At 69.6% G+C, this 23325-nt stretch overlaps 2 protein-coding genes across 3 annotated transcripts; one reads left to right on the top strand and one right to left on the bottom strand.

The window, feature by feature from the left end:
* Positions 1-510: 510 nt before the first annotated feature.
* Positions 511-12218, bottom strand: GTF3C2 (general transcription factor IIIC subunit 2). Of its 2 annotated transcripts, none has more exons than XM_082307680.1 (18): positions 12047-12218; positions 11116-11497; positions 9884-10190; positions 9237-9331; positions 8810-8887; positions 8288-8386; positions 7762-7989; positions 7376-7487; positions 7090-7207; positions 4984-5015; positions 4619-4748; positions 3870-4014; positions 3421-3582; positions 2885-2972; positions 2405-2533; positions 1816-1947; positions 1110-1217; positions 511-984 (listed from the first exon to the last, which is right to left on the bottom strand). In XM_082307680.1, the coding sequence occupies exons 1-18, from the start codon at positions 12165-12167 to the stop codon at positions 778-780; spliced, it is 2673 nt and encodes an 890-aa protein (XP_082163806.1). In that variant the 5' UTR covers positions 12168-12218; the 3' UTR covers positions 511-777. The 2 variants fall into 2 exon arrangements, with proteins under 2 accessions (XP_082163806.1, XP_082163807.1); XM_082307681.1 differs by having other exon boundaries at positions 859-984; positions 1110-1282.
* Positions 12166-14517, top strand: LOC309587400 (translation initiation factor eIF2B subunit delta-like; the record flags this gene model as incomplete). The annotated part of the gene is made up of 3 exons (XM_082305517.1): positions 12166-12324; positions 13904-14084; positions 14294-14517. 3 exons carry the CDS (start codon positions 12166-12168, stop codon positions 14491-14493), a joined length of 540 nt encoding a protein of 179 aa, XP_082161643.1. The 3' UTR covers positions 14494-14517.
* Between the last annotated feature and the right edge of the window lie 8808 nt (positions 14518-23325).

Raw genomic sequence — 23325 nt, 5'->3', positions numbered from 1 at the left:
CATTGTGAGTCCGTGTCTGTTGCACCCGTGGAGTGTCTGTCTGTCCGTCTCTTTGTGCAAGGAGTCCAGCAGGCGGTGGCAGAGCCTGCAGCCACCAATAAACTTGTTGGAGAGCAGCAGCAGTGGCACAGGCAGCCCCGAGGAGACTGGGGAGGGGGGACGGCGCTGGCGCCCCGCGAGGGGCAGAGCGCAGCCAGGGCAGTGCCGCAGACACGGCCGCTCCAGGCACCGGTGCCTGCGCCGGGGGCCCGGTGTCAGCACCACAACCAGCCTTTACAAAACAAACCACATTTACTGCACAGTTGAACACAGGCTCAATGTGAGCGACTTCAGAGCTCCTGGCACCTCTGCCAGCCTCGTCCGCCCTGCCCAGGACAAGGCTGGCCCCGGCGCCCCTGCCTGCACCTGCACAGGGGGCTCAGCCGGGGACTGCGGGCAGGAGGCAAGAGCAAGCACAGCCCCACACAGGTGGGGGCCCGCGGGCGCTTCCGCGGTGTCAGGCCCCAAGACCCACAGCCCAGCCCAGGGACACACGCCGGTCCCACCGCCCTCCCCACACCAGCTCAGACCAAATAGCGCAAAAGGATCGAACGAGGACAAGCGTCCTGAGCGTTCCAGGTGACGGCCAGGAGCAGCCATCCCTCCCCCGAGGTGGGGGCCCAGAGGGTAAGAAGCACCGAGAGGGGGCATGCAGCCCCCCCAACACCACAGCCTGTCCCTGGCCCGAGCTCCTGCCAGGGCGAGCGCATGTGGTGGCAGCACGAGGGATCCACTGTGCTATTCTGCCGGCAGCGGGGAGCGCTCGGCGGGGCTGAGGCTGCCGGGCTTGTCCCCGTAGAGGGAGCTGAAGCGGGCACGGCGCTCCGGGAGCAGCTGGCAGCCTATGCCGGAGGCCAGCCCCACCAGGCAGTGCGCCCGCACGATGCCCGCCTGCCCACCCGACACCAGCCAGCCGTGCGAATCCAGGTTGGGGCTGAAGCGCACCTGCGGGAGGAGAAAGGGGTCGGGAGGGAGGGGGCCGAGGTGCCAGGACCCTGGCGCCCTGCAGCAGCCTCCTGCCTGTGCCCTGCCAGCGCGCGCGGGGCTGCAGGCACACGCAGCCCGCTCACCTTGTGCAGGGACTCCAGCTGCAGGCGGTCGAGGCTCAGCTCTGCCTTCACCTCCTGCGTGTGCATCCTGCGCATGGGCTCCCGGCTGGGGAAGTTCTTGAAGCTGCGCTATGAAGTGGCGGCACCGCGACGGTCAGCGTGCCCCGAGCAGGAGCGCTGCACGCACGGTGGTCCTGGCGGCACCAGAACCACAGCACGGGCAGGTGCTGCTTGGCCAGGGGACACGTGTCGCCCTCAGGGTCACCCACCAGACAGCCACGGCCAAGGGCAGCAGGAGCCAGGCCCCAGGGAGGGCCTGGGCAGGGCGGCTGGAGCGTGGCAGACCCGAGCCCACCCCACCGGTGCCTCTGCAGCAGCTCTGACGCACACAGACTCACCCCCCCTCCCCAGGGGGCCCTTAGGCACAGCCTGGCCCTGGTGCCCCATGCCAGCACCTCCAAACATGGCCCGGCGCACCAGGGAGCGGGGGCCCAGGCAGGCCGTGACCCCCCAGGCCCCTTCCCAGGGCTGGGCACTCCAGACTGCTGCCACAGCCAGGACACCGAGAGTGCTGCTCTGCCTGGGGCCGATGCCCCATGCCATGTCCCCCACGACCCTGTGACCAGGCAACCAGGGGCTCCCTCCACTGCCCAGCCACGACCCCACCATGGGTCCCGCTCATGGTCAGGACCACCCAGCCCCAGGCCTGCCCCCTGCTCTCTCCTACCAGATCCGTGTCCCGGAATCGGATGTAGCTCTTGGTCACCATCTCGCTGTAGAGCCTGGTCTTCGGCAGCGCCTGCTCACCACCCTCCGACCCGGTGGGGCTGCAGGGCAGCAGATCGGCTTTGTAGACCGGCTGTGGGCGAGATGGGGCTCAGGACAGGGTGGAGGGTCCATCTGCTCCTCCGCAGAGACCACCAGGGACCGAGCGGGGCTGGTGGCCCCGGGAGCCCTGCCCTGCCCTGCAGCATGGCGGGGCTGGGGCAGGGGCAGGGGAGAGGAAGGAGGTGCTGCCATAAAGGCGGGGGACAAACAGGTCCCGGCCTGCCCCACGCATGAGCCTAACCCCAAAGGTCCCATCTCCAGGGCTGAGGCTGCTGCCACCGCCCCTCCCCACCACACAGCCCCTGCCCAGGAGGGAAGGGCACAACACACGCATGCATGACATGCACACACGCACATGCGTGTGTGGGGCAGCAGAGGCCCCGAGGCCGGCTCAGGACGCTCTTCCAGCAACCCAGGAACACAACTCCCACCCTGCCCAGCCCCACGCGTGTTGCGGACAGGCTCTGCTGAGCACAACGGCCTCTTACAAATCTGCGGTCCGAGGATCGCTTGACGTTGAGGGGGTTGACAGCCAGGTCGGGCAGCACCGCAGCCACCAGCTCGCCGGTGATGTCTCCTGCAGCCACCGTGTTCAGCCAGTCTGAGCCAGATATGCTCTGCAGGAACAGACGGCTCTAGGGCACAGGGTCCCAACGGGCTCCCCACCACCCCCAGCTGGGCTGCAGCACCGCGAACACCAACCCCTGGGGAGCACCCTCCACCCCCCGGGGAGGGACGGGCTCGGAAGCGCAACCAGCTTGGACACAGGCGGGGACACCACCCCACATGGGTGCCACAGTCCCTCGTCCGAGGGGCAGGCGGTGACCCCAAGAGCCAGGGCCTCACACGGCCGGGCGGCGTCATCCCCACCCGTGAGCCGTGGGACCCAGCCGGTGCTGGGTTTGGGGCAGGTGCCGACCCCTCTGGCATGGCCCCGAGGACAGACCTGCCCTGCATCAGCCTCTTACCCACACGGTCCCCTTGCGAGGGGCCACAAAATAAGCCTTGAAGCCCAAGTACCCGGCGTCAATGTAGTGGATCCCACAGAGACCGTAACTGCAACAGAAAGGGAACGGATGAGGACGGAGTTCTGCGCTGCCACCCCGGGACTGTGAGAGCCAGGCAGCAGCCCACCTCCCCAGAGACCCCAGGACCCAGGCAGGTGGAGGGGGGCTGTCCTCGCTCTAGCAGCATGTCGCAGCATCACGAGGCAGCTCAGGGCAGCTCCCAGAGCCTGAGAACGCACCAAGACCCCAGAACCCTTCCACCCACCTGTGTCAGCCTGGGGCCATGCAGGAGCCCCGCTGCCTAGCCCAGCTCGGGGCCTCATCCTTCCCCTTGCCCCCCTGCTTGTGCCCCAGGATGGTGCGGCCGATGCCAGCACTGCGCAGCTGCGGCGTGACCCAGCACGAGCAGGGCCTGCCCTCGCCAGGGCACAGCCAGGTGCTCCCAGGGAGGCAGACCAGAAGGGGCCCCCGGGCACTGCAATGGCCCTGGCACTCACGAGGCGTAGCAGTTGTCCTGGGCCACGGTGACCCCGTTGTAGGGCAGCAGCCAGGCCACCTCAGTGCTGAGGAACCGCTTGATGCTGTTGATGGGCTCGTAGAGGCGCCGCAGGTCCCAGAACTTGATCTTACGGTCGCTCCCTGCCGTGACCAGGAAGTTGCTGAGAACCAGGAGAAAGGCAGCACTGAGACCCCAGCGCAGAGCCATGCCCCATCCCTGCTGCGGGGACGAGGTGGTCCCGCAGCACAGCGCTGCTCCCACAGGCAGTGGCTCAACCCCCCTCACCCCAGAAAGCCCAACCCAACCCAACCCAACTTGACCTCAGAGGGCCAAGTGCCATCAGCACCGAGTCCTCTTAAGCCCATCTTGGCAAAGGAGCCTCACCCGCAGGAGCGAGCCTGCTCTCCCAGGCAGCGCCTGCACCAGTGCCACCTCCCCTGCCCTCACCTGTCAGCCTTGCACCACTCGATGCTCCGGACTGCGTGGTCGTGGGCTAGAAAGCACTGAAAAGGGTAGAGCTTGAGGGAGCCATCGGGCTGGTGCACACACTGCAGCAGGGACTTGGTGAGCAGGTTCCAGACGGCCACGGTGCCTGTGGGACGAGACCCGTGCCCATGAGGAGCTGCCCCAGCAGCTGCCCCGTGACTGCGCCAGCATTGCAGAGGATGCCCGGTGCTGCAGCGTGGGACCCGAGGCAGCGCGGGGCTGGGGGACGAGCAGCAGCACAGGCAGGGGCTGCAGGAGCTGCAAGGCAGCACGGCCGAGCCAGGGCTGGAGCTGGGGCTTAGAGCGGGACAGGATGGCTCAGGTACAGCAGGTCCGGGCAGCGCAGCACAGAGCTGCAGATCACCTGAAGCCAGACACAAAATTGCATCCAGGCAAGTCAGACAGACGTGGATTAAGCCAGACCCATGTCTTGGAGCCAAGAGGTATGTGAGGGTGCCGATGGCCAGCCCACAATAAGCCTTCCCCCTGTCCCTAGGGGGGACTGTTCCAGGGAAGTGCCTGCCACTTGCTGCTGGTCACCCCGACGCTGTCCCCGTACCTCGTCCTCAGGCTCCCCCATTCCCTGCCCCAGGCCGAGGCTGAAGGAGCACAAGGCTCTGCGTGTGTGTCTGCCTGCTGCAGGGCACGGGCTGCTCCCCGAAGGCTCTGCCGTGGGACGCAAGCCCCTCTTGTGCAGGAGGGGGACTCACCGTCATAAAAACCAGCTGCAAGGTGATGATGAGGCTTGGATGGCATCCAGGAGAGGCTGAAGCACTGGCCACACTCAGATGCATTCCCTGCCTGGATAGAGCCCACCTGGAGCGTGGCAATACACTGCACCTGAAAGCCAGAGGACAGACATCAGTCACAGCCCCATGCTCGTGCCATCCGTGTCCCAAGAGCCAGGGATACCCAGGTTTGGGAGCATGGCTCTGCTCTGCCACCCCAAACACCCGGGGCCAGCGAGCTCTGCAGGCGTCCTGACTCCCTCCCCAGCTCTCCCACCTGCACCAGCCAGGAGGCCCGATGGGTGCCAGCCCCGACGGGGGACCGCGCAGTGGTAGAGGACACTGACCTTGCAGATAACATGCTTGTGGAGGGACCCATCTAGAAGAGAGCAGAGGACGGTCAGGACAGGCAACAGCTCTCCTAGAAGCTCCCTGGGGCAGGAGCTGCTCAGCAGCCCGGAGCCTGGCTCACTGCTCCCCACGGCCCTGGCCAGGACTCCCAGTCCCTGTCCTGCCACCCATCCAGACCAGCGTCTCCACCGCAGCCGACAAATGGCAGGCAAGCACACCCAGCAGCAGGAAACAGAGGACATGCAGCAAATCCAAGAGCAGGCAGTGGCAGGACCTCCAGGAGCCAGACCTGCCTGTGCTGGTGGAAACGGCACCCCGAAAGGCGCTGCAGGCAGGGATGGGGCAGGGCTGACACTCCTCCCACCCCAGCAACCTTCACCCCACTGCGACCAGCTGCCTGCCTTGACGGAGAGCGTCTTCACCAAACTCAAGGGGACCTGGTGACACATAGGGGCCAGACCAGACCGTGACCGCCCCAGGGGGGAAAGGAGCAACTGTGCGGGACACAGGCAAAGGTGGCCAAGCTGGCCAGGGCAGCCGGCGATGGGGGCTGGAGCAGCCACTCCTGGGGAGGGCAGAGATCCCTGTGCCCAAACGGCTCAGGACAAGGTGCCTGCAGGACCCCCCCACACCAGCTTTGTCCACCGGAGAATCTCCCCTGCCAGCGACACGACACGAGCCCCCGTCCCGCACCTCTCGGGCCAGAAGGGCCCCCCTGTCCCCCAGCACAGGGCTGCCCTCAGGCACAGCGAGCACCAGACAAGCACGTCTGCGCCCCGGAGCGCGGCAGCCGCAGGCGGAGGCGGTGCTGTGCAGAGATATGGAGGAGCCATGCGTCTTCTCTGGCACCTCCGTGACAGCCAGGGCACGGTATGGAGAGCAGCCCCAGGCTCTGTCAGGCAGAAACACCGGGTGCGGGTACCTGCAGCCCCAGGGAAAGCCAGCACAGCCACGCTGACCCAGGAGCTCCCGGCAGGGCCCTGGCACACCGCAGTCTGGCACTGATCCTGCGGCTGCAAACCAGCACCCCCAGCCCGGCTGCGAGGCACAAGGACAGTACGTGCAGCCGCAGCCAGGCTGACGCTACGTGACAGGACCCAGCCTGTCCGCAGGAGCTTTGCAGGCTGGGGAAGGATCCGTGCCTGCCGCAAGCTCCCCACGTGGGGGCTGCGGCAGCCAGCGCAAACCACCCGGAGCCGGCACTCCGCGAGGGGGGCGGGAAAGGCAGCGCCAGCGGCCGGTGCAGGGCCGGTGCAGGCAGCAGCACGACGTGCTGGTGGGGGTCGGCAGCCGCGTTCGGATGCAGGGAACCAATTTCCCATTGTCAGCCATGGGCACGCAGGCTGTCGGCCATGGCTGAGTGACCACGAGCAGCGCGCACAGGTCATCAATCTCGCTCGGCGCCCAGCAGATGAGACTATTACAAGCACCATTAGCCCAAGCCAGCTGAGCGCTCAGAGCTCCAGATCCCTGCTATGACAAACAGCTTGAGCCGGGCTGGAATAAGCAGCTCTGCCACAACAGGACACAAGCAGAGAGGTGGGAAAAGGCTTGGGAACACACTACCGCAGCTACGCCTTGCCCTGCAACCCCGCTCCGGTCGCAGCAACGCTGCCGAAAGCGCCCTCCCGGTGTGCCCAGCTCCAGGCAGGGCTGCCCCAGGAGCCATGCCCCGGCCGGGCTGCTGCAGTGTCCTCCAGAGACGGAGCTCGCCTCTGGGTCAGCAGTGCTTTGACATCCTCTGACATCAAAAAGCAGCCTCCCTCCCCTCCCCTGCTGTGCCTCTCTCGGCCAGAAGCCAGCCCAGGGGCGGCAGCAGCAGCGGTGGCAGCTGGTCCCAAGCCTGGAGGCGTGCTGGGGCTCGCTGTCCCACTGGACGCAGCTCCCGGGCAGGGCGGCGCTGGCCTGGGTACGGTCCTGCGGCATCTGGTGAGTGGGGCCTGCCCCACGGCCATGCCCCTGCCCTGCCCAGCCCCCTTGGCACAGCAGGCTCCCTCCCGCACGGGCAGAGGGGCCCCAGCCCCGGGGCTCGCACGCCGCCCACCCCGGCACGGTGGGACGAGGGCCAGGACACCCCTGCCCAGCGGCGCGGCTCTTCCTACCTTTTACCTGGGTTCTCTTGGAGCGCTGCAGGGCCTCAGGGTGCGGGAGGGAGTACAGCAGCACCTTGCCGTCCGAGAAGGCCACAGCCAGCAGGCCCAGCCGGCTCATCTGCGGGTGCTGTGGAACGACACACAGGCTCAGCCCCAGGGTCGCCATCTGAGGGCCGCAGGGTCACCAGCCCCTGCCCGGGGAGGCAAGGCTTCAGCGACGGCACGGACTTAGGAGCCCCGGGGAAACCAAAAGTGGCCCCCAGGGCCTCGGCAGCCGTTCCGGCAGCACACCCACCTTCCTGGCGGTGGTGGGCAGCTCCCAGGCACCGCTGGGGCAGAACTTCATGTCCCAGACGCAGCCGTGATCGGCAGCAATGGCATAGGCAAGCTCGGCTTTGTCGGCAGAGCTGCAGGCATGGGTTGAGCCATGAGGAATGCGGCAGCTGGTGCCCAGCAGCTCCAGTATACACCAGCAGCTTCCAGTGCACACCAGCAGCGAAGCTGGCTACCAGCACAGGCCCCGTGGGGTTCAGTCCGTGGCTGGCAGCTCTGGGAGAGGACAAACCTCCCCACCCGCTCAGCCGTGGAGGGACAAGAGGTACGGGCCCTGCCCCGTCCCTGGGAGCCGGGCAGCCCCCAGCCCCTTCCCCAGGGGGCCGTTCCCCAGGCCAGGCCACTCACCCCTGCTCGTGCTGCAGCGTGCCCAGGCCCCAGAGCTGCAGGAGCGCAGGGCCCCCGTGGAGCCCAGCCACGCTGTGCGTCTCCTCCATGCTCCCGTGGCAGTAGAGAGCCACGTACTGAGGGGCCGCCGAGCCCTCCGGGGACGGGCACCACTCCATTGCCCACACAGGGCCGCCCACGAAGAAGGACACGTCCAGGCGCTCCTCGTGGGGCTGCAGGGAGTTGAACCTGCCAGCGGGGAGGTGGGTAAGGGCACGGGGCAAGAGCGGCGCGCCGCCGCAAAGGGGGAGCGCGTGGGCCGGGCAGGGCGGCGCCCAGCCGGCGCAGAGCCCTGGCACAGGGCCGGGGGGCAGCGGGACCCCAGGGCACACTGCACGGGCTCGCTGCTCAGCCCATGGCCGCTCCTGCTGCCCGGGGCAGCCACCCGGCCCTCAGACCCAGCAGGGCCGTGGCCCTGGAGGTCACTGCCTGTCCCAGGCACGACACCCACCGCCCCAGCAGTGCCGCGGGACGGCCCGTCACAGACCTGTTTACCCTGTACAAGACACCGTCGTCTTCGATGCCCTCCCGCTGGATGGAGAAGAGGGGAGACTCCTCCTCTGCCGGCAGGTACGGGGCAGCTTCGCTGGGGAGGCAGGAGAAGATGAGAGGGCGTCTCCCCACCCCCGCCCCTCACCCAGTCACGCCTCGGCGCAGCACCATGCCGCAGCACCCGTCCCAGCCTCCACACAGCCCGGCGTGCCCTGCTGCAGGCCACCCTGAGGGCTACTAAGGCTCCACGGCCAAATCCATGAGACCCCCCAAAGCCCACGCCAAGGAAGTCCCATCCTTTCTGCTGGGGCCTGATCCCACCAGAGGGATGGGGGAGTACGGCACCCACCACGCCCTCACTCTCCCCCAGCTCCGATGGCTAGGGCCACCCGCTCTCCCCGCCCCAGCTCACCCCAAACGTTGCCGAGACCTGCCTCGGCATGCAGCCCGAGCGCAGGCAGCGCCTGTGCCGCGCGTCCCTCCCAGCCCCTCCCTTCCCATGCCGCTCCGAAGGCACCTTTCAGACAGACACGTCCACTGCTGTGCCAAAGGGATCCAGTCGGGAAACTCCCACTGCGAGTACTTCTGATCCCGCCTGCAGCAGACGTGCCAAACGTCAGTGACAGCCCCGCTTCCCGGCCCTGCCTGCAGCACAGCGAGCCTGCCCGCACCCTGCCTGCGGCACGGGCAGACCCACGCCGAGGGCTCTCGGCCCCTGCCCTTCCCCACACCCCCGGCTTGGCTCAGCCGCTCGGCCCGCCACGGTGCTTCCCGCAGGTGACGGGGCCCCATCCCAGCAGCCGCCAGCAGAATGCTGACGTTCCCGGCAGCACGTGCTCCTTTCTCCTCACGCCTGCGATAGCGATGGTAGGCAGGGCACCGACAGCCACCGCTCCCCACAGCCTATCCCGAACCCCCCAGCCCCTCCTCAGGCCCCCACTCACAGGCTGCAGGTGAGGCTGGAGCACTTCTCCACTGGGGCCATGATGGAGTTGTGGAAGCCGTTGGGAGCAAGGCCTCGGCACTGGGGCTTGGATCTCTGGGCACAAGAGCAGACTCAGAGCAGGACCTGCCCAAAGGGCCCGGCACGGGCTGCCTCTGCCTGCCCAAATGTTCCCGCGAGCCCCTGGGGGGACCTGCCTGTCCTAAACGGCACCAATGCACCCCACAAGCACAAAGTTCTCCCCCAGCCACAGCAGCAGCAGTCACCAACACTGTGTCACACTGGGCTAAAGACACAAAGTCCCATTCCGGGAGCTTCCGCGCACTACAGGACGGCCTCCAGGACCCTGCCCTTACCTCCCATCAGCTTCGGCAGGAGCCCAAGAGCCCTGCGCCCTCTCCCAGGAATACCTGTCACCCTGCCCCCATCCACCCTCACTCGGAGCTGCCTCTGCCCGCAGTGAAGCCCAAAGAGCTCATGCCCAGATTCACGGCTGATGGGCACTCTGCCACCCCTCAGCGAGTCCTGCTTCAGGGCTGTCCTGTCCCAAACAGCCAGCGGTGGGGACACCACACGACAGCTCAGACACTGTGTTGCTCATGCCGGGCCAAAGGTAAGACGTGACCAAGGCAGAGACCCTGCCCTTACCCCTGCAGACGACACCTTCCCACCGTGTCCTCGGAGCGCCTCCAGCTCTGGCTCCGACACCTCACTGAGTGGCGCGTCGCTCCCCTCCTCCTCCTCCGCCTGCAGCAACACCTCCTTCGAGGGCACAAAGTCAGCATCTCGCGCAGGGTCATCGCTATCTGTTTCCTCCTCCTTCCTCTTCCGGCTCCGGCGCTTCTTCTGGACACGCTCAAGCTCTGGCTCCGGCTCCTGGGCACCCTCGGTGGGAGCCGGAGGCTGGTACACTGATGTCAGCTCCTCTGCCAGCTCCTGCAGGTACAGCAAAGCCCTGGGACACCAAAGGCATTGCCCAGAGGTGAGCAGAGGAACCACACAGGGACCAGCCACCCTCCCTCCAGGACCAGGCGGACACACCGCTCCAGCTCGTGGTCTGGGTGAGCAATTTGCTCCAGCCCTGCTCAGCCCGGCTGCGGCAGAGCCCGTCTGGATGCACTGCCAGCCTCCAGGCCGGCCGCTCGGACAGCCAGCATCCCCTGCCCCTCCCCAGGGAACGCCAGCCTACCCGGGTCTCCGGCAGCAGGCAGGGGAATGCGCTCAGCAGGCAGAGCGGTGCGTGGCCCTTTGCCAGCCAGAAAGTGGGAAAGCCAGAGATCTTCCTGCCAGTGCTCTCGGCAAAGGGAGCTCCCAGACCAGGCACCTCGCTGCAGGCGCCCCGCCCTCCCTCTGCGCAGCGGAGCGAAGGGACCGGGGCACTGCAACCCTGCCAGCTCTGCCCCTGCAAACCCAGGGCTCACGCAGGCACTCAGAGAGCCCGGGCACTGCTTGAGCTGCCTTCGGCGGCCCCAGAGCACACAGGCTCCCCCCAAGACTCCCCTGCAAGCAGTGCATGGCTTGCTCCTCCCCAGACAAGCCTCCTCCTGGCTGGTCAGAAGCCAAGGAAACCTCTTCCCCTACCGGAGACAGCCCGCTGCTGTCAAAGACCCGCTGCACGTGAGCTCATCTACAGCCCCTGCTGTTCCCCACATCCCCGTGCTCCTGGATCCAAACACATTCTCCTCAAATGGGAAAAGATTGTTCCACGGGGAACCAGTTTGTCCCACCGATGTGGGACAAAGTCCTTCAGGAAAGACACCGAGCCCCCCCCAGGCGAGGCAGAGGTCTCGATGAACCACTCTGAGAGCGGCACCCGCCCGTCATTCCGATCTCCCTGCAGCACCCGTCCCCAGACCCCCCCACCCGCTGCCCCTGCTCACACTTTGGCCGCCCGCCTCTTGGGGCGCCCGGCGGCGGGGGTCTCCAGGCCTTCTGCTGCCTCGCTGCTCCCCAGCATCTTCTGCACACAGATGGGCTCCGAGGCCGGGCACTCCAGGTCCTGAGACAGTTTCAGCAGCAGCATCTCTGTCTTGGGCTTCCGCCCGCGCTTCCCGGGTGCCTTCGGGGGTGGCACAGACCCGTTCTCAGCGGTCCTCGAGGGCTCGCCCTGAGCCTCAGTCTCCGCAGGGCCTCGGCCATTGGGGTCGCTAGGACTACTTCGTGGTTTTTGGTTTCGGACAGTTTTATTCTGGGACTTGGTAGCTTCTGTTCCCTCGTCAGAACGGCCCAAAGCATCCGGATCTCTGAGCGGCGACGGTTCCCCTGCCCAAAAAGAACAGCCAGAGTTAGCACGAGACCACGGCAGGGCTCTCCCAGCGCCCCTGGGTGCAGCCACCGGCCAGGCTGCCACCGCCCCGCCAGGCACCGGCCCAGCCCGGGCGGCCGCGGCAGCACCAGGCCGCAGCGGGGCTCGGGCAGCAGCCAAGCAGCAGCTCCCTGCACGACGGCACGGAGCCGGGGCCAGGCCCCCGGCCGGGAGGGACGCACGGACGGGGGGTCAGACGCCTGCGCCCGGGCAGCGCCTCGGACAGGCTGCCGGGCGCGGGGAGCCCGGCTCAGCTCCGGGCCAGGGCGCGCGAAGCCGGAGGCTGGGAGCAGCGACGGGAGCGCAGGCAGCAGCGCAGGCAGCAGCGCAGGCAGCAACGCCAGCCCCGCCTGGGCACACGCCGCCCCTCTCCGCTCCCCGCAGCTCCGACCTCCGCGGGCCGCGGCCGGCGCCTCCCCGGGGCACGACGCGGAGCCGGGGCGAGCGACCCGCCCCCGTCCCTCCCGCAGCGGCGGCCGCGGGCGCCGCCCGCCCCCGGTACGTACGGAGCGCTCGGGGCTCGCCCTCCCGCGCCCGGCCGCGGCCGTCGGGCGCCGATCCCCGCCCCGAGCGGCCCCGGCGACTCCGCTCCCGGCAGCGCGGCCCGCGGGCGGCGCTGGACGCCATGCGGGCGGGTCCCGAGGGGCTCCCGGAGCCGCCGCCGCCCCGCTGCGGGCCGCGCCGCCAGCACGGAACCGGATCCGGAAGGCGCGGCGTCGGCGCGGCGGGATGGCGTCACGCCTCCAACGTCATTACCGCAACGCTCCGCGCCCTCCGCCGCCACGTGACACGGCCGCGCGGCCCCGCGTCCCGCCGCGACCCACGGAACCGGGGCTGCGGGGCCGCAACCGCGCGCGTCCGCGCGTGAACATGAGGCGCCCGGGCGGGACGGGGCCCCCGCACCGCGGGGCGCGGGGCGGAGCGGGGGGAGCGCGGCGCAGCGCGGCCGGTACCGGTGTCCTGACGGCAGCGGGAGCCACCGCTCAGCACCGGCCCGAGGAGAGCGAAGAAACCGGTATCAGCGCTGCGCTTGCTACAGTTCTGCTTTTGCCACCGCCACGCCAGGGGAGAGCGCGAACGCAGTCCCCCACTACCACAAATTATGCAGTCGAGTTTCCCGCATTTGGGGAAATCGCAGGGGTCAGCACACCCGGAGTGCAGGGGATGAGCCTCGCCCTGGGAAAACCACCTGCCTGATCATGGTGTCTCCCCTGCCAGGTAAGTATGAAACCAAACCCCCCCGCAGCCCCCCGCACCCCCGCGCACGCACACTCAACGCACGGCCACCCCCGCGCGCCACCGCCACCGCCACCGCCACCGCGCCGCCGCCCGCGCCCCGCGCCCCGCCGCCCCAAACAGCCCGCGCACCGCCCGCGCGCGACGCTGCCCGTCGGCGACCGGGCGCCACGGTGTCCCGACAGCCCGCGCGGCGCTCATCTGCATGGACACGCCCACGCCCCGCCACGCCACGCCCCCTCTCGGCACCGCCCCGCGCCGCCCGCACACCGCGCCCCGCCGGGCCCCCGCCCCCCGCCCCGGCCCCGGCCCCGCGCGGGCCTCGCTCTGCCGGAGCCGAGCCGGACCGGGCTGCAGCCGCGGCGGGAGGGGACCCAGGGACCGCCCGGGGCAGGGTCCTCCGGCGGGGAGCCGGGGGCGGCGGGGGTGTCGGGGGTGTCGGGGGACACGGGGGTGTCGGGGCCCGGCGGTGTCGGGGGGCCCGGGGGTGTCGGGGCCCGGGGGTGTCGCAGGGACACGGGGATGTCGGGGCCCGGGGGTGTCGGGGCCCGGGGGTGTCGCAGGGACACGGGGGTGTCGGGGCCCGGGGGTGTCGGGGCCCGGGGGTGTCGCAGGGACACAGCTCCGCTCCGCTGCTGGCTGAACCTGCCAAGGGCAGAGCGGGAGCCCCCTCCCTCGGCCGCGGCACAGACCCCGGTCCCCAGGCCCTGGGCTGGGCTCCAGGAGCCGGGCAGGACCCTGCTGGGCGGCGCTGCTTTCTGCTGGGCTCCAGCACGGAGCCACACGGTGCCACCTACGAGGCCTGTGGACAGAAGCGTTCGCAGCCCAGTAGCGGCCAGTGCCGGGACCGCGGGCATCTGGGCCCCGACAGCAGCACAGCGAGGGCAGGCGCCCGCGGAGGAGCCAGCCCACGAGCACACGGGGCCGTCAGCGCGCCCGCGCACCCTCCTGGGGAGGCGGGGGGCCGGCGGTGTTGGGGGGGCCGGGGGTGTCGGGGGCCCGAGCTTTCGGGGGTGCCCGGGGGCGTCGCAGGGACAGGAGCGGGGCTGTGCCGAGGGCGGTGGCGGGCACGGGGGAGGCTGCAGCGTGATAAAAGGTGCTAACAGATCCCCGCGCTTCCCTGACAGGTGTCCAAAGTGCTGCTGGGAGCCCACGCGCTCCTGGCCAACGGCTCTGTCATGTCCCGGGTGGGGACGTCCCAGATAGCGCTGGTCTCCAAGGCCTACAACGTGCCCGTCCTGGTCTGCTGCGAGACCTACAAGTTCTGCGAGCGAGTGCAGACGGACTCTTTTGTCTCCAACGAGCTGGGTAAGGCTTCTGTCCCCTTCCTCCCACCTGGGACCTGCTCCCCCTTCCCTCCGCTGGCCAGGACAGACCGATCTGCCCGGCCATTCCCCTTCCCGGCCGAGGGGCCGCGGCTCAGAGGAAGGGCGGCCGTCGGGCCTGGTAGGTAGCAGGGCAGGACGGAGAGGTGCCGTTCCTCCCCCCGATCCCGCGGGCTGCTGCTCTCTCCGCAGATGACCCCGATGACCTGATAGTGCTCCGGAAGGGCCAGGCCCAGCTGGGCGGCTGGGCAGAGAACAAGTCCTTGCGCCTCCTCAACCTGGTCTATGACGTGACGCCGCCTGACCTGGTGGATCTGGTCATCACGGACTTGGGCATGATCCCCTGCACCTCGGTGCCTGTCGTCCTGCGGGTCAAGAACGTGGATCAGTAGGAGGGGCAGCGGCACGGACGCGAATAAACCAGGCCGCACAATACACCTTGTCTGCCTTCTGCGCTGTGGCAGGAGCCCCGGAGCCCCGTGTCACCACAGGCTCAGCTGCGCCCTTTCCTTGGGCACGCTGGCACTTCTGCCCAGCTCTGCCTGGCCCCTCTGGTCCCGCTGCAGGCTGCAGCGGGGAAGGACCTTCCCTGTCCCTGGGCCTCTCCTCTGGGACCCGAGGGAAAGGGTGACGCTGTGGCGGCAGCCCCTGGCTCGCGCCTCCTCTGGCTGTGGCTCTGGCAGCCCGTCGAGCTGGGCTGGCGTGGGAGAGCCCAGCACCTCTGACCCTGCAGCACCCTGGGGGTGCCAGGGCTGCTCCCAGCACCGGCTGCTCCTGCAAGAGGGCCCTGGGGCAGGGTCCAGGCCGAGCAGAGGCTGGGGGCTCCAGCATGGGGAAGGGGGGTGTCCTGCCTCGTTCGGCAGCGTTCCCGTCCCTTCCTGCTGCAGTAAAAGCAGTGCTCGTCCCAGCTCCTGGCGGGGATCGCCGTGGGCTGTGCGTGCTCCGCCGTGGGCTGTGCGTGCTCCCCCCTGGAGCCTGCCGCTGCCCTCCGTGTTCCTAGCTCCAGCGAGGAGCGGGGAAGGGAGGGCAGGGTGCCTGTTAGCCTGGCCTCTGCCCGAAAAGGGGTGTTTTTACACGCCCGTCTCGCCTGTCGTTGCCGCCGCGCGCAGTCGAGATCAGCGGCGGGGAGCCCCGCGTCCCCGGCGCCGGCCGGGAGCCGGGTGAGGAAGGCCGGGCGCTGACAGGGTTCGAGGGCTGGTGCCGAGCCGCGGAGGGAGGCAGAGCGGGTCCCTCCGTCTCTCCTGCGCTCGGCTGCGCTGCCGGTTGCTGCCCCCGGGGGAGTTGGGAGACACGGACAGGGCGGGGGGGGGGCAGCTCCTCTCGGTACCGAAGCCTCTTTACGCGGCCGTTACCGGCGGGGCCCGGTGTGGGGACGCCCGGCCTCCGCTGCTCCCGCAGGGGCCGGTCCCGAGGCCACGGGGCGGCGGAGCCAGCGCCTCGGGCAGCGCGCCAGCCGCTCCCGCCGGCAAACGCAGCGCTGCGCCCGCCTCCTGGGGCCAGCGCTGCAGCACGGCCACCGAGCCACCGCGGGCACTCGCCCGCCCGCCCCCGCTCAGCTCTGTCCTTGCCACCGCCACGCCAGGGGAGAGCGCGAACGCAGTCCCCCACTACCACAAATTATGCAGTCGAGTTTCCCGCATTTGGGGAAATCGCAGGGGTCAGCACACCCGGAGTGCAGGGGATGAGCCTCGCCCTGGGAAAACCACCTGCCTGATCATGGTGTCTCCCCTGCCAGGTAAGTATGAAACCAAACCCCCCCGCAGCCCCCCGCACCCCCGCGCACGCACACTCAACGCACGACCACCCCCGCGCGCCACCGCCACCGCCACCGCCACCGCGCCGCCGCCCGCGCCCCGCGCCCCGCCGCCCCAAACAGCCCGCGCACCGCCCGCGCGCGACGCTGCCCGTCGGCGACCGGGCGCCACGGTGTCCCGACAGCCCGCGCGGCGCTCATCTGCATGGACACGCCCACGCCCCGCCACGCCACGCCCCAGGCCCCGCCCCCGCCCCAGGCCCCGCCCCGTCCCGGGGTCCCCGGGCGCCCCGGCCCCGCAGGAGGCGGCGGACGCGCAACCCCCGCCGCGGCCGGAGCTTCGCGGCCGGCGGAGCCCGGCAGAAGAGCGACCCTCGCCGCGGACAGGGGCTGGGGGCACCCGCGTCGCCCCGCGAACGCGGCCCCGGGGGAAGCGCCCGTCCCTGCGGCTCCTGCCCCGGGCCGTCGGGCGCGGCCGTGGCCCGCCGGGCCAGCGCAGGGCCAGCCGCTCCGGCCGCCGCTGGCCCGAGGGGCCCCGCTGGCCAAGGGCCCGCAGACGCCTCCCCGGGCCGCCGAGGGAGAGGGTTTTCACTGGTTCCTCCCCCGCGGCGCTGGGTCCCTTCTAGCGACCTCGAAAGCCTCTGCCCTCGGGCACGACGGCGGCCCGGGCACAGGGACGGGACGGGGACGGGCTGGGTGCCGTCCCCCTCCCCTCGCACCGAAGCGCTGCAGGCAGCCGCAGCGGCAGCGCTCGGGGTCCGTGCAGGGGAAGGGGCTGAGATGGCACCAGGCCCCCCGAGGAACCTGGCCGGCGATGCTCAGCTGCCCCCCCGCCGGCACGCGGCTCTGGCGCAGCCGCCGCAGCCGGCTGTTACGCATCTACGCGCGCCGGCCGCCATAACGGGGTCCGACCCTGGGATCCTGCCAATTAACGTCAGCTCCGTGCGAAGGTTTCCAGTTCCTCCTTCATCAGCTCCCAGGTCACGGCTCGAGCTGGGTGCCTCTGGAGGGGGCCCCCCCAGGTCAGCCCCTCAGTTATACCCGTACCGCCCGGCACTCGATCCCCAAGCCCCATCGCTTGAGTCTGCCCAGTGGGCTCCTGTTTTCTTATCGGCTTTCGCTGTCGCTGGGCTGGCCTGCTTCTGACGTGACCTCATTCCCTCGGAATTGTCTCCTTGGTCCTTATCTTCTTCGTTCCGCTCCTCTCTGCTGGATTCAGCGAGTTCTGTGTTTGCAGCATTAGTCTTATCAGAAAGTTTACTCTCGGTCAGCTCTCGTGGCCTAAGGCTTCGACTGCTTTAGCTCCCGGTGCTAAGCTGCTAATGCCACACGAGACTGCTCAGCGAGAAGGCGGCAGTTAATCCAATTTCACTACAACAGCGGCACAGCCACCCCGCTCCCGTGCCCACCGGGCCCACCCCAGCCAGGCGGCTGGCGGCTGTGCCGCAGGATCGCTTCGCTCCAGATCTCTCTCCTGCGCCTGTTGCCCAGTTATTTCTCCGTTGGCAATGTTAATCCGGGGTGGATGAGAGCAAGGGAGAGCTTTAGCAAAGCCACTGAGCTAACGACCACGTCAGGAAAGCGTGAGTGTATCTCAGGACGCAGCTGACCGCGTGCCGGCTCGGCCGGGATGGAGTCACCTTTGGGTGCAGCAGCCCCGGCGGTGCCGCGCTCTGCCCCACGCGTGGCTGGCGCAGGGCTGGCGATGCCCCACGCTTCGGCTGCTGCTGAGCGGTGCTGACACCGCACCGGGGCGTCCTCTGCATCCCCGGGCAGCAGCTGGGGTGGGCAAGGGGCCAGAGGGGACCCAGCAGGGAGAGCTGACCCCAGGGGTATTGCACCCTGCGTGCCGTCCTGCTCAGGGGTGAAAGGGTGGGAGGGGATGGGATATTTCAGCTGGAAGGGACCTACAAGGATCACCTGGTTCAACTGCCTGACCACTTCAGGGCTGACCACAAGTTGAAGCATGTTATTAAGGACATTGTCCAAATGCCTCTTCAACACTGACAGGCTTGGGGCACCAACCGCCCTGCCAGGAAGCCTGTTCCAGGCCTTGACCACCCTCTCGGTAAAGAAATGCTTCCTCATGTCCAGCCTGAACCTCCCCTGATGCAGCTTTGAGCCATTCCCAGGCGTCCTGTCCCTGGATCCCAGGGAGAAGAGATCAGCGCCTCCCTGTCCACGTCCCCTCCGCAGGAAGCTGCAGAGAGCAATGAGGTCGCCTCTCAGCCTCCTTCCCTCCAAACGAGACCAACCCAGAGCCCTCAGCCGCTCCTCAGAGGCCATGCCTTCCAGCCTTGTCACCAGCCGAGTGCCCTCCTCTGGAGGCATTCGAGGACCTTCCCGTCCTTCCCAAACGGTGGGGCCCAGCACTGAGCAGTACTCCAGGTGAGGCCGCAGCAACGCTGAATACAGCGGGACAATCCCCTCTCTTGGCCGGCTGGCCATGCTGCGTTCGATGTCCCCCAGGACGCGGTTTGCCCCCTTGGTGCCAGGGCACACTGCTGGCTCCTATTGAGCCTGCTGCCGACCAGCACCCCCAGATCCCTTTCTGCAGGGCTGCTCTCCAGCCACCGCTCTCCCACTTTGGACTTGGGCCCGGCGTTACTCTGTCCCAGGTGCAGAATCCGGCATTTGTTCTTGTTACATTTCATGCTGTTGATGATTGCCCAGTCCTCCAACCCATCTGGATCCCTCTGCAGGGCCTCTTGGCCCTCGGGAGAGTCAACAGCACCTCCCAGTTTGGTATCGTTGCCAAACTTGCTAATGGGGCATTCAACTCCTGCATCCAGATCGCTGATAGATATATTGACCAGCACTGGGCCTAGGATTGAGCCCTGAGGAGCACCGCTGGTGACCGGTCGCCAGCCAGACGCAGCCCCATTCACTGCAGCCCTTTGAGCCCTGCCGTTCAGCCAGTTCTTCACCCAGCGCACCGCGAACCCGCTCATCCCACAGCTGGACAACTTGTCCGGCAGGATGCTGTGAGGGACAGTGCCGAAAGCCTTACCGAAATCCAGAGAAACTACATCCACCGCCTTCCCTTCAGCCGCTGGGCGGGTGACCTTATCATAGAAAGATATCAAATGAGTCAGGGCTTTCCCTTTGGGAACCCGTGCCGACCGCGCCCGATGACGGTGTTGTTCTTTAAACGCCTTTCGGTAGCACCCGGGATGCTCTTCTCCGTAGTTTTCCCGGGTGCTGAGGTCAGAGTCCCAGGTCTGTCGCTTGCCGGGTCTTCCCTACGCCCCTCGGGACAACTGGAATAACCTCGGCCAGCTTCCAGTCAGCGGGGGCCTGCCCAGACTCCCGAGACCTTTGGCAGACGAGGGAGAGGGGTCCTGCCGTAACGTCCGCCAGCCCCTTCAGCGCTCCGGGGTGAACGCCACCGGGCCCCGCGGCCTTGTGAACGTTCAGCGGGTACAGCCGGTCCCTGGCAACGTCGGTGCCCACAAGCGGGGAGTCCCTGTTCCCGCACCCGAGGTCCCCCGACGCAGGGACCGGGCGGCCCAAGGTCTGTCAGCAGGATTAAAGACTGAGGCAAAAGCCGCACTGAACGCCTCTGCCTCTTCTTTCCCCCCGGGTGCCGGGCGTCCATCTTCAAGAAGCGCCGGTCCGACGTTTTCCTTAGGCCTCCTCTTGCTGGTAGCGCCCTGGGAAGCCTTTCTCGCCAGCCACGGCCCCAGCCGGCGCCAGCTCCAGCCGAGCGTTGGCCTTTCGCGTTTTCTCCCCCCGGTGCGAAGCACGGCTCCGCGCGCCTCCTGCGGCGCCTGACCTCGCCTCCCGGGACGGAGCCGCGTCCCCCGCGCCCCCGGTCAGCCCGGCCGGTCTCCCGCCCCGCGTGCTTGCCGTGGGACGGCCCGGGGGTGCCGGCCCCCGCGCTTCTCCAGGCGGCGGCTCAGACCGGCCCCGCCGCCGCGGCCCCCGCGCCCTGGCGGGCAGGTCCCCCGGGGCCGCCGCGCAGGGGCTCCCCGAGCGGCTCGGGGTTGGCTCCGCGACGCCCCCCGAGCCGCCCCGCCGCCCTCCTCTCTCCCGGCACCGACGACGGCGGCCCCAGCGGGTGGCGGTGCCCGCGGCCGGGCCGGGCCCCGCCGCCTGCCCGAGCCCTGCCCCGGGCACGGAGGGAGCCGGGGGGCCCCTTCCCGCCGGCGCCCGGGCCCCTCGCAGCGGGACTCGGCGTCCGCAGAGGCGCGGCCGGGGCGGCCCGGGGCCGCGGGTCAGAGGCGGGGGGCGCGGCGGTGCCGCCGTTCCCGGCCGCGGGGAGCCGAGCGCCGGGGCCCGCCGAGCGGAGCGGCTCTGGGCCGGTGCCGGCTGCCGGCGGGGGGGCGCGGGGCAGCGGCCCCCGGCACCGGCGCGGCGGGAGCGAAGAGGCTGCGGGCAGCGGGAGCGGGGATGCGCGGCGGCTCCGGAGCGGCCCCGGGCGGGAGGGGGAGCGGAGGCCCCGCCCCTCGGGCCCCGCCCCGGGCAGCGCCGCGCCGAGAGGGGGCGTGGCGTGGCGGGGCGTGGGCGTGTCCATGCAGATGAGCGCCGCGCGGGCTGTCGGGACACCGTGGCGCCCGGTCGCCGACGGGCAGCGTCGCGCGCGGGCGGTGCGCGGGCTGTTTGGGGCGGCGGGGCGCGGGGCGCGGGCGGCGGCGCGGTGGCGGTGGCGGTGGCGGTGGCGCGCGGGGGTGGCCGTGCGTTGAGTGTGCGTGCGCGGGGGTGCGGGGGGCTGCGGGGGGGTTTGGTTTCATACTTACCTGGCAGGGGAGACACCATGATCAGGCAGGTGGTTTTCCCAGGGCGAGGCTCATCCCCTGCACTCCGGGTGTGCTGACCCCTGCGATTTCCCCAAATGCGGGAAACTCGACTGCATAATTTGTGGTAGTGGGGGACTGCGTTCGCGCTCTCCCCTGGCGTGGCGGTGGCAAGGACAGAGCTGAGCGGGGGCGGGGCGGGCGAGTGGTGGCTGGGTGGGGGCGAGGGGTCGGGGCTGGGGTGGGGCCAGTGGGGGGGCGGTGGCTGTGGGAGGCGGGGGGGGAGCGCCTGGCGCGGCGGCCGGGGGCTGCCGAGCGGGCGTCGGAGCCCCGACGCCCCCGCCCGAGTCGGGCCCCGGCGGTCCCGGCGCGGCGGCCGGCGGTGCCCGGGGAGCTCGGGATCTGCCGCTGCGGGGTCCCTGCTCTCCCGTCCCCCGGCCTCGCTGCTGCACTTGGTCCTTCCAGTCCCCAGCGCAAGCCCTTCCTCCCCCTCTCTTCCTCCTCCTCCTCCTCCTCCTCCTCCTCCTCCTGCTGCTCTCCCCATCCCCTGACATCCCCTGATGCGCTCAGCACCGTGCCTCTGGCCTCCGCTCGCACCATCCAGGCCCCGTCCCAGCCTCTCCTGTACCCGCGCGATCAGCGGGACCCCCACAACCCCCACCGTGAATGACCCCAGCCAGACCTCGGTGCTGTCCCAGGCACTTTCCTCCTCCGTCCTCCCACCGGTCAAAAGCTTTTTTCTCCCACTATTTCCTGCAGTATCTGAAGTTTCCCTCCCATTTTACGTACGGCCGTTTCTGTTCTCTGACCTTGTTCTGCACACGTGCAGCACACGCTGTTGTCCCGCACGCCCCCAGTCCACGGGCAGCCGGCACGGATCCGAGAGCTGCTCCGGTCTGCAGATACCGGGGCTCGCGTCGCCGCGGCCGTGCAGCTGGAACGGCGGCACCCGTGGCACCCACCCCCCTCCCACGGCAGCGGCCTTGGCAGCAGCTGCTGGTGCAAGGGTGCTCCGAGCAGGGAGGACGGCTCACGCAGGAGGGGGAAGCGGTGCGCGTAGGGCATTGGCCACTTTGTTTATTTGGTTACGCTTAATCGGCTGGTGGGCGTGCGAACCGTGAGCGGGGACATTGTCGGCTCCAGAGGCACCGGGGGTAAAACCCTGAGAGAGTCACAGAATCATAGAATCATGGAATCGTTAAGGTTGGAAAAGACCCTTAAGATCATCGAGTCCAACCGTTAACCCAGCACTGCCAAGGCCACCACTAAACCATGTCCCTCAGCACCACATCTCCCCGGCTTTTAAATCCCCCCAGGGATGGGGACTCAGCCCCTGCCCTGGGCAGCCTGGGCCAGGGCCTGGCAGCCCTTTGGGGGAAGGAGTTTTTCCCAATGCCCAACCCAAACCTGCCCTGGCGCAGCTTGAGGCCGTTCCCTCTCGTCCCATCGCTTGTTCCTGGGGAGCAGAGACCGACCCCCCCGGCTCCAGCCTCCTTTCAGGCCGTTGCAGAGAGCGATGAGGGCTCCCCTCAGCCTCCTCTTCTCCAGGCTGAGCCCCCCCAGCTCCCCCAGCCGCTCCTCCCCAGCCTTGTGCTCCAGCCCCTGCCCCAGCCTCGCTGCCCTGCTCTGGCCACGCTCCAGCCCCTCCATGGCCGCCTTGGGGTGCGGGGCCCAGCGCTGAGCACAGCACTCGAGGGGCGGCCTCACCAGTGCCCAGTACCTGCCCGTGGCGGGGCGAGGTTTACCGGCCCGACCAGCGATGCCCAGGCAGCAGGAGAGGGATTAGAGGGCGGGTTTGCGTTTGCCGAGGGAGCGGGAGCGCCCGTGGGGTTCCAGGCACGGATGGCGGGAGCTGGTGGGTCTGGGGTGCCGCGAGCGCCAGCGTTCACCAGCCCCCCGCCTCCCCAGGAGGGTGCGCGGGCGCGCTGACGGCCCCGTGTGCTCGTGGGCTGGCTCCTCCGCGGGCACCTGCCCTCGCTGTGCTGCTGTCGGGGCCCAGATGCCCGCGGTCCCGGCACTGGCCGCTACTGGGCTGCGAACGCTTCTGTCCACAGGCCTCGTAGGTGGCACCGTGTGGCTCCGTGCTGGAGCCCAGCAGAAAGCAGCGCCGCCCAGCAGGGTCCTGCCCGGCTCCTGGAGCCCAGCCCAGGGCCTGGGGACCGGGGTCTGTGCCGCGGCCGAGGGAGGGGGCTCCTGCTCTGCCCTTGGCAGGTTCAGCCAGCAGCGGAGCGGAGCTGTGTCCCTGCGACACCCCCGGGCCCCGACACCCCCGGGCCCCGACACCCCCGGGCCCCCGACACCCCCGTGTCCCCCGACACCCCCGGGCCCCGACACCGCCGGGCCCCGACACCCCCGTGTCCCCCGACACCCCCGGGCCCCCGACGCCCCCGGCTCCCCGCCGGAGGACCCTGCCCCGGGCGGTCCCTGGGTCCCCTCCCGCCGCGGCTGCAGCCCGGTCCGGCTCGGCTCCGGCAGAGCGAGGCCCGAGAGGGGGCGTGGCGTGGCGGGGCGTGGGCGTGTCCATGCAGATGAGCGCCGCGCGGGCTGTCGGGACACCGTGGCGCCCGGTCGCCGACGGGCAGCGTCGCGCGCGGGCGGTGCGCGGGCTGTTTGGGGCGGCGGGGCGCGGGGCGCGGGCGGCGGCGCGGTGGCGGTGGCGGTGGCGGTGGCGCGCGGGGGTGGCCGTGCGTTGAGTGTGCGTGCGCGGGGGTGCGGGGGGCTGCGGGGGGGTTTGG

This window comes from Platalea leucorodia (assembly GCF_965183815.1).
Source record: "Platalea leucorodia genome assembly, chromosome: 3".
NCBI classification, from domain to species: domain Eukaryota; kingdom Metazoa; phylum Chordata; class Aves; order Pelecaniformes; family Threskiornithidae; genus Platalea; species Platalea leucorodia.
Note: the sequence above shows the minus strand (reverse complement) of the source record. Positions and strands in the feature narration are given on the sequence as shown.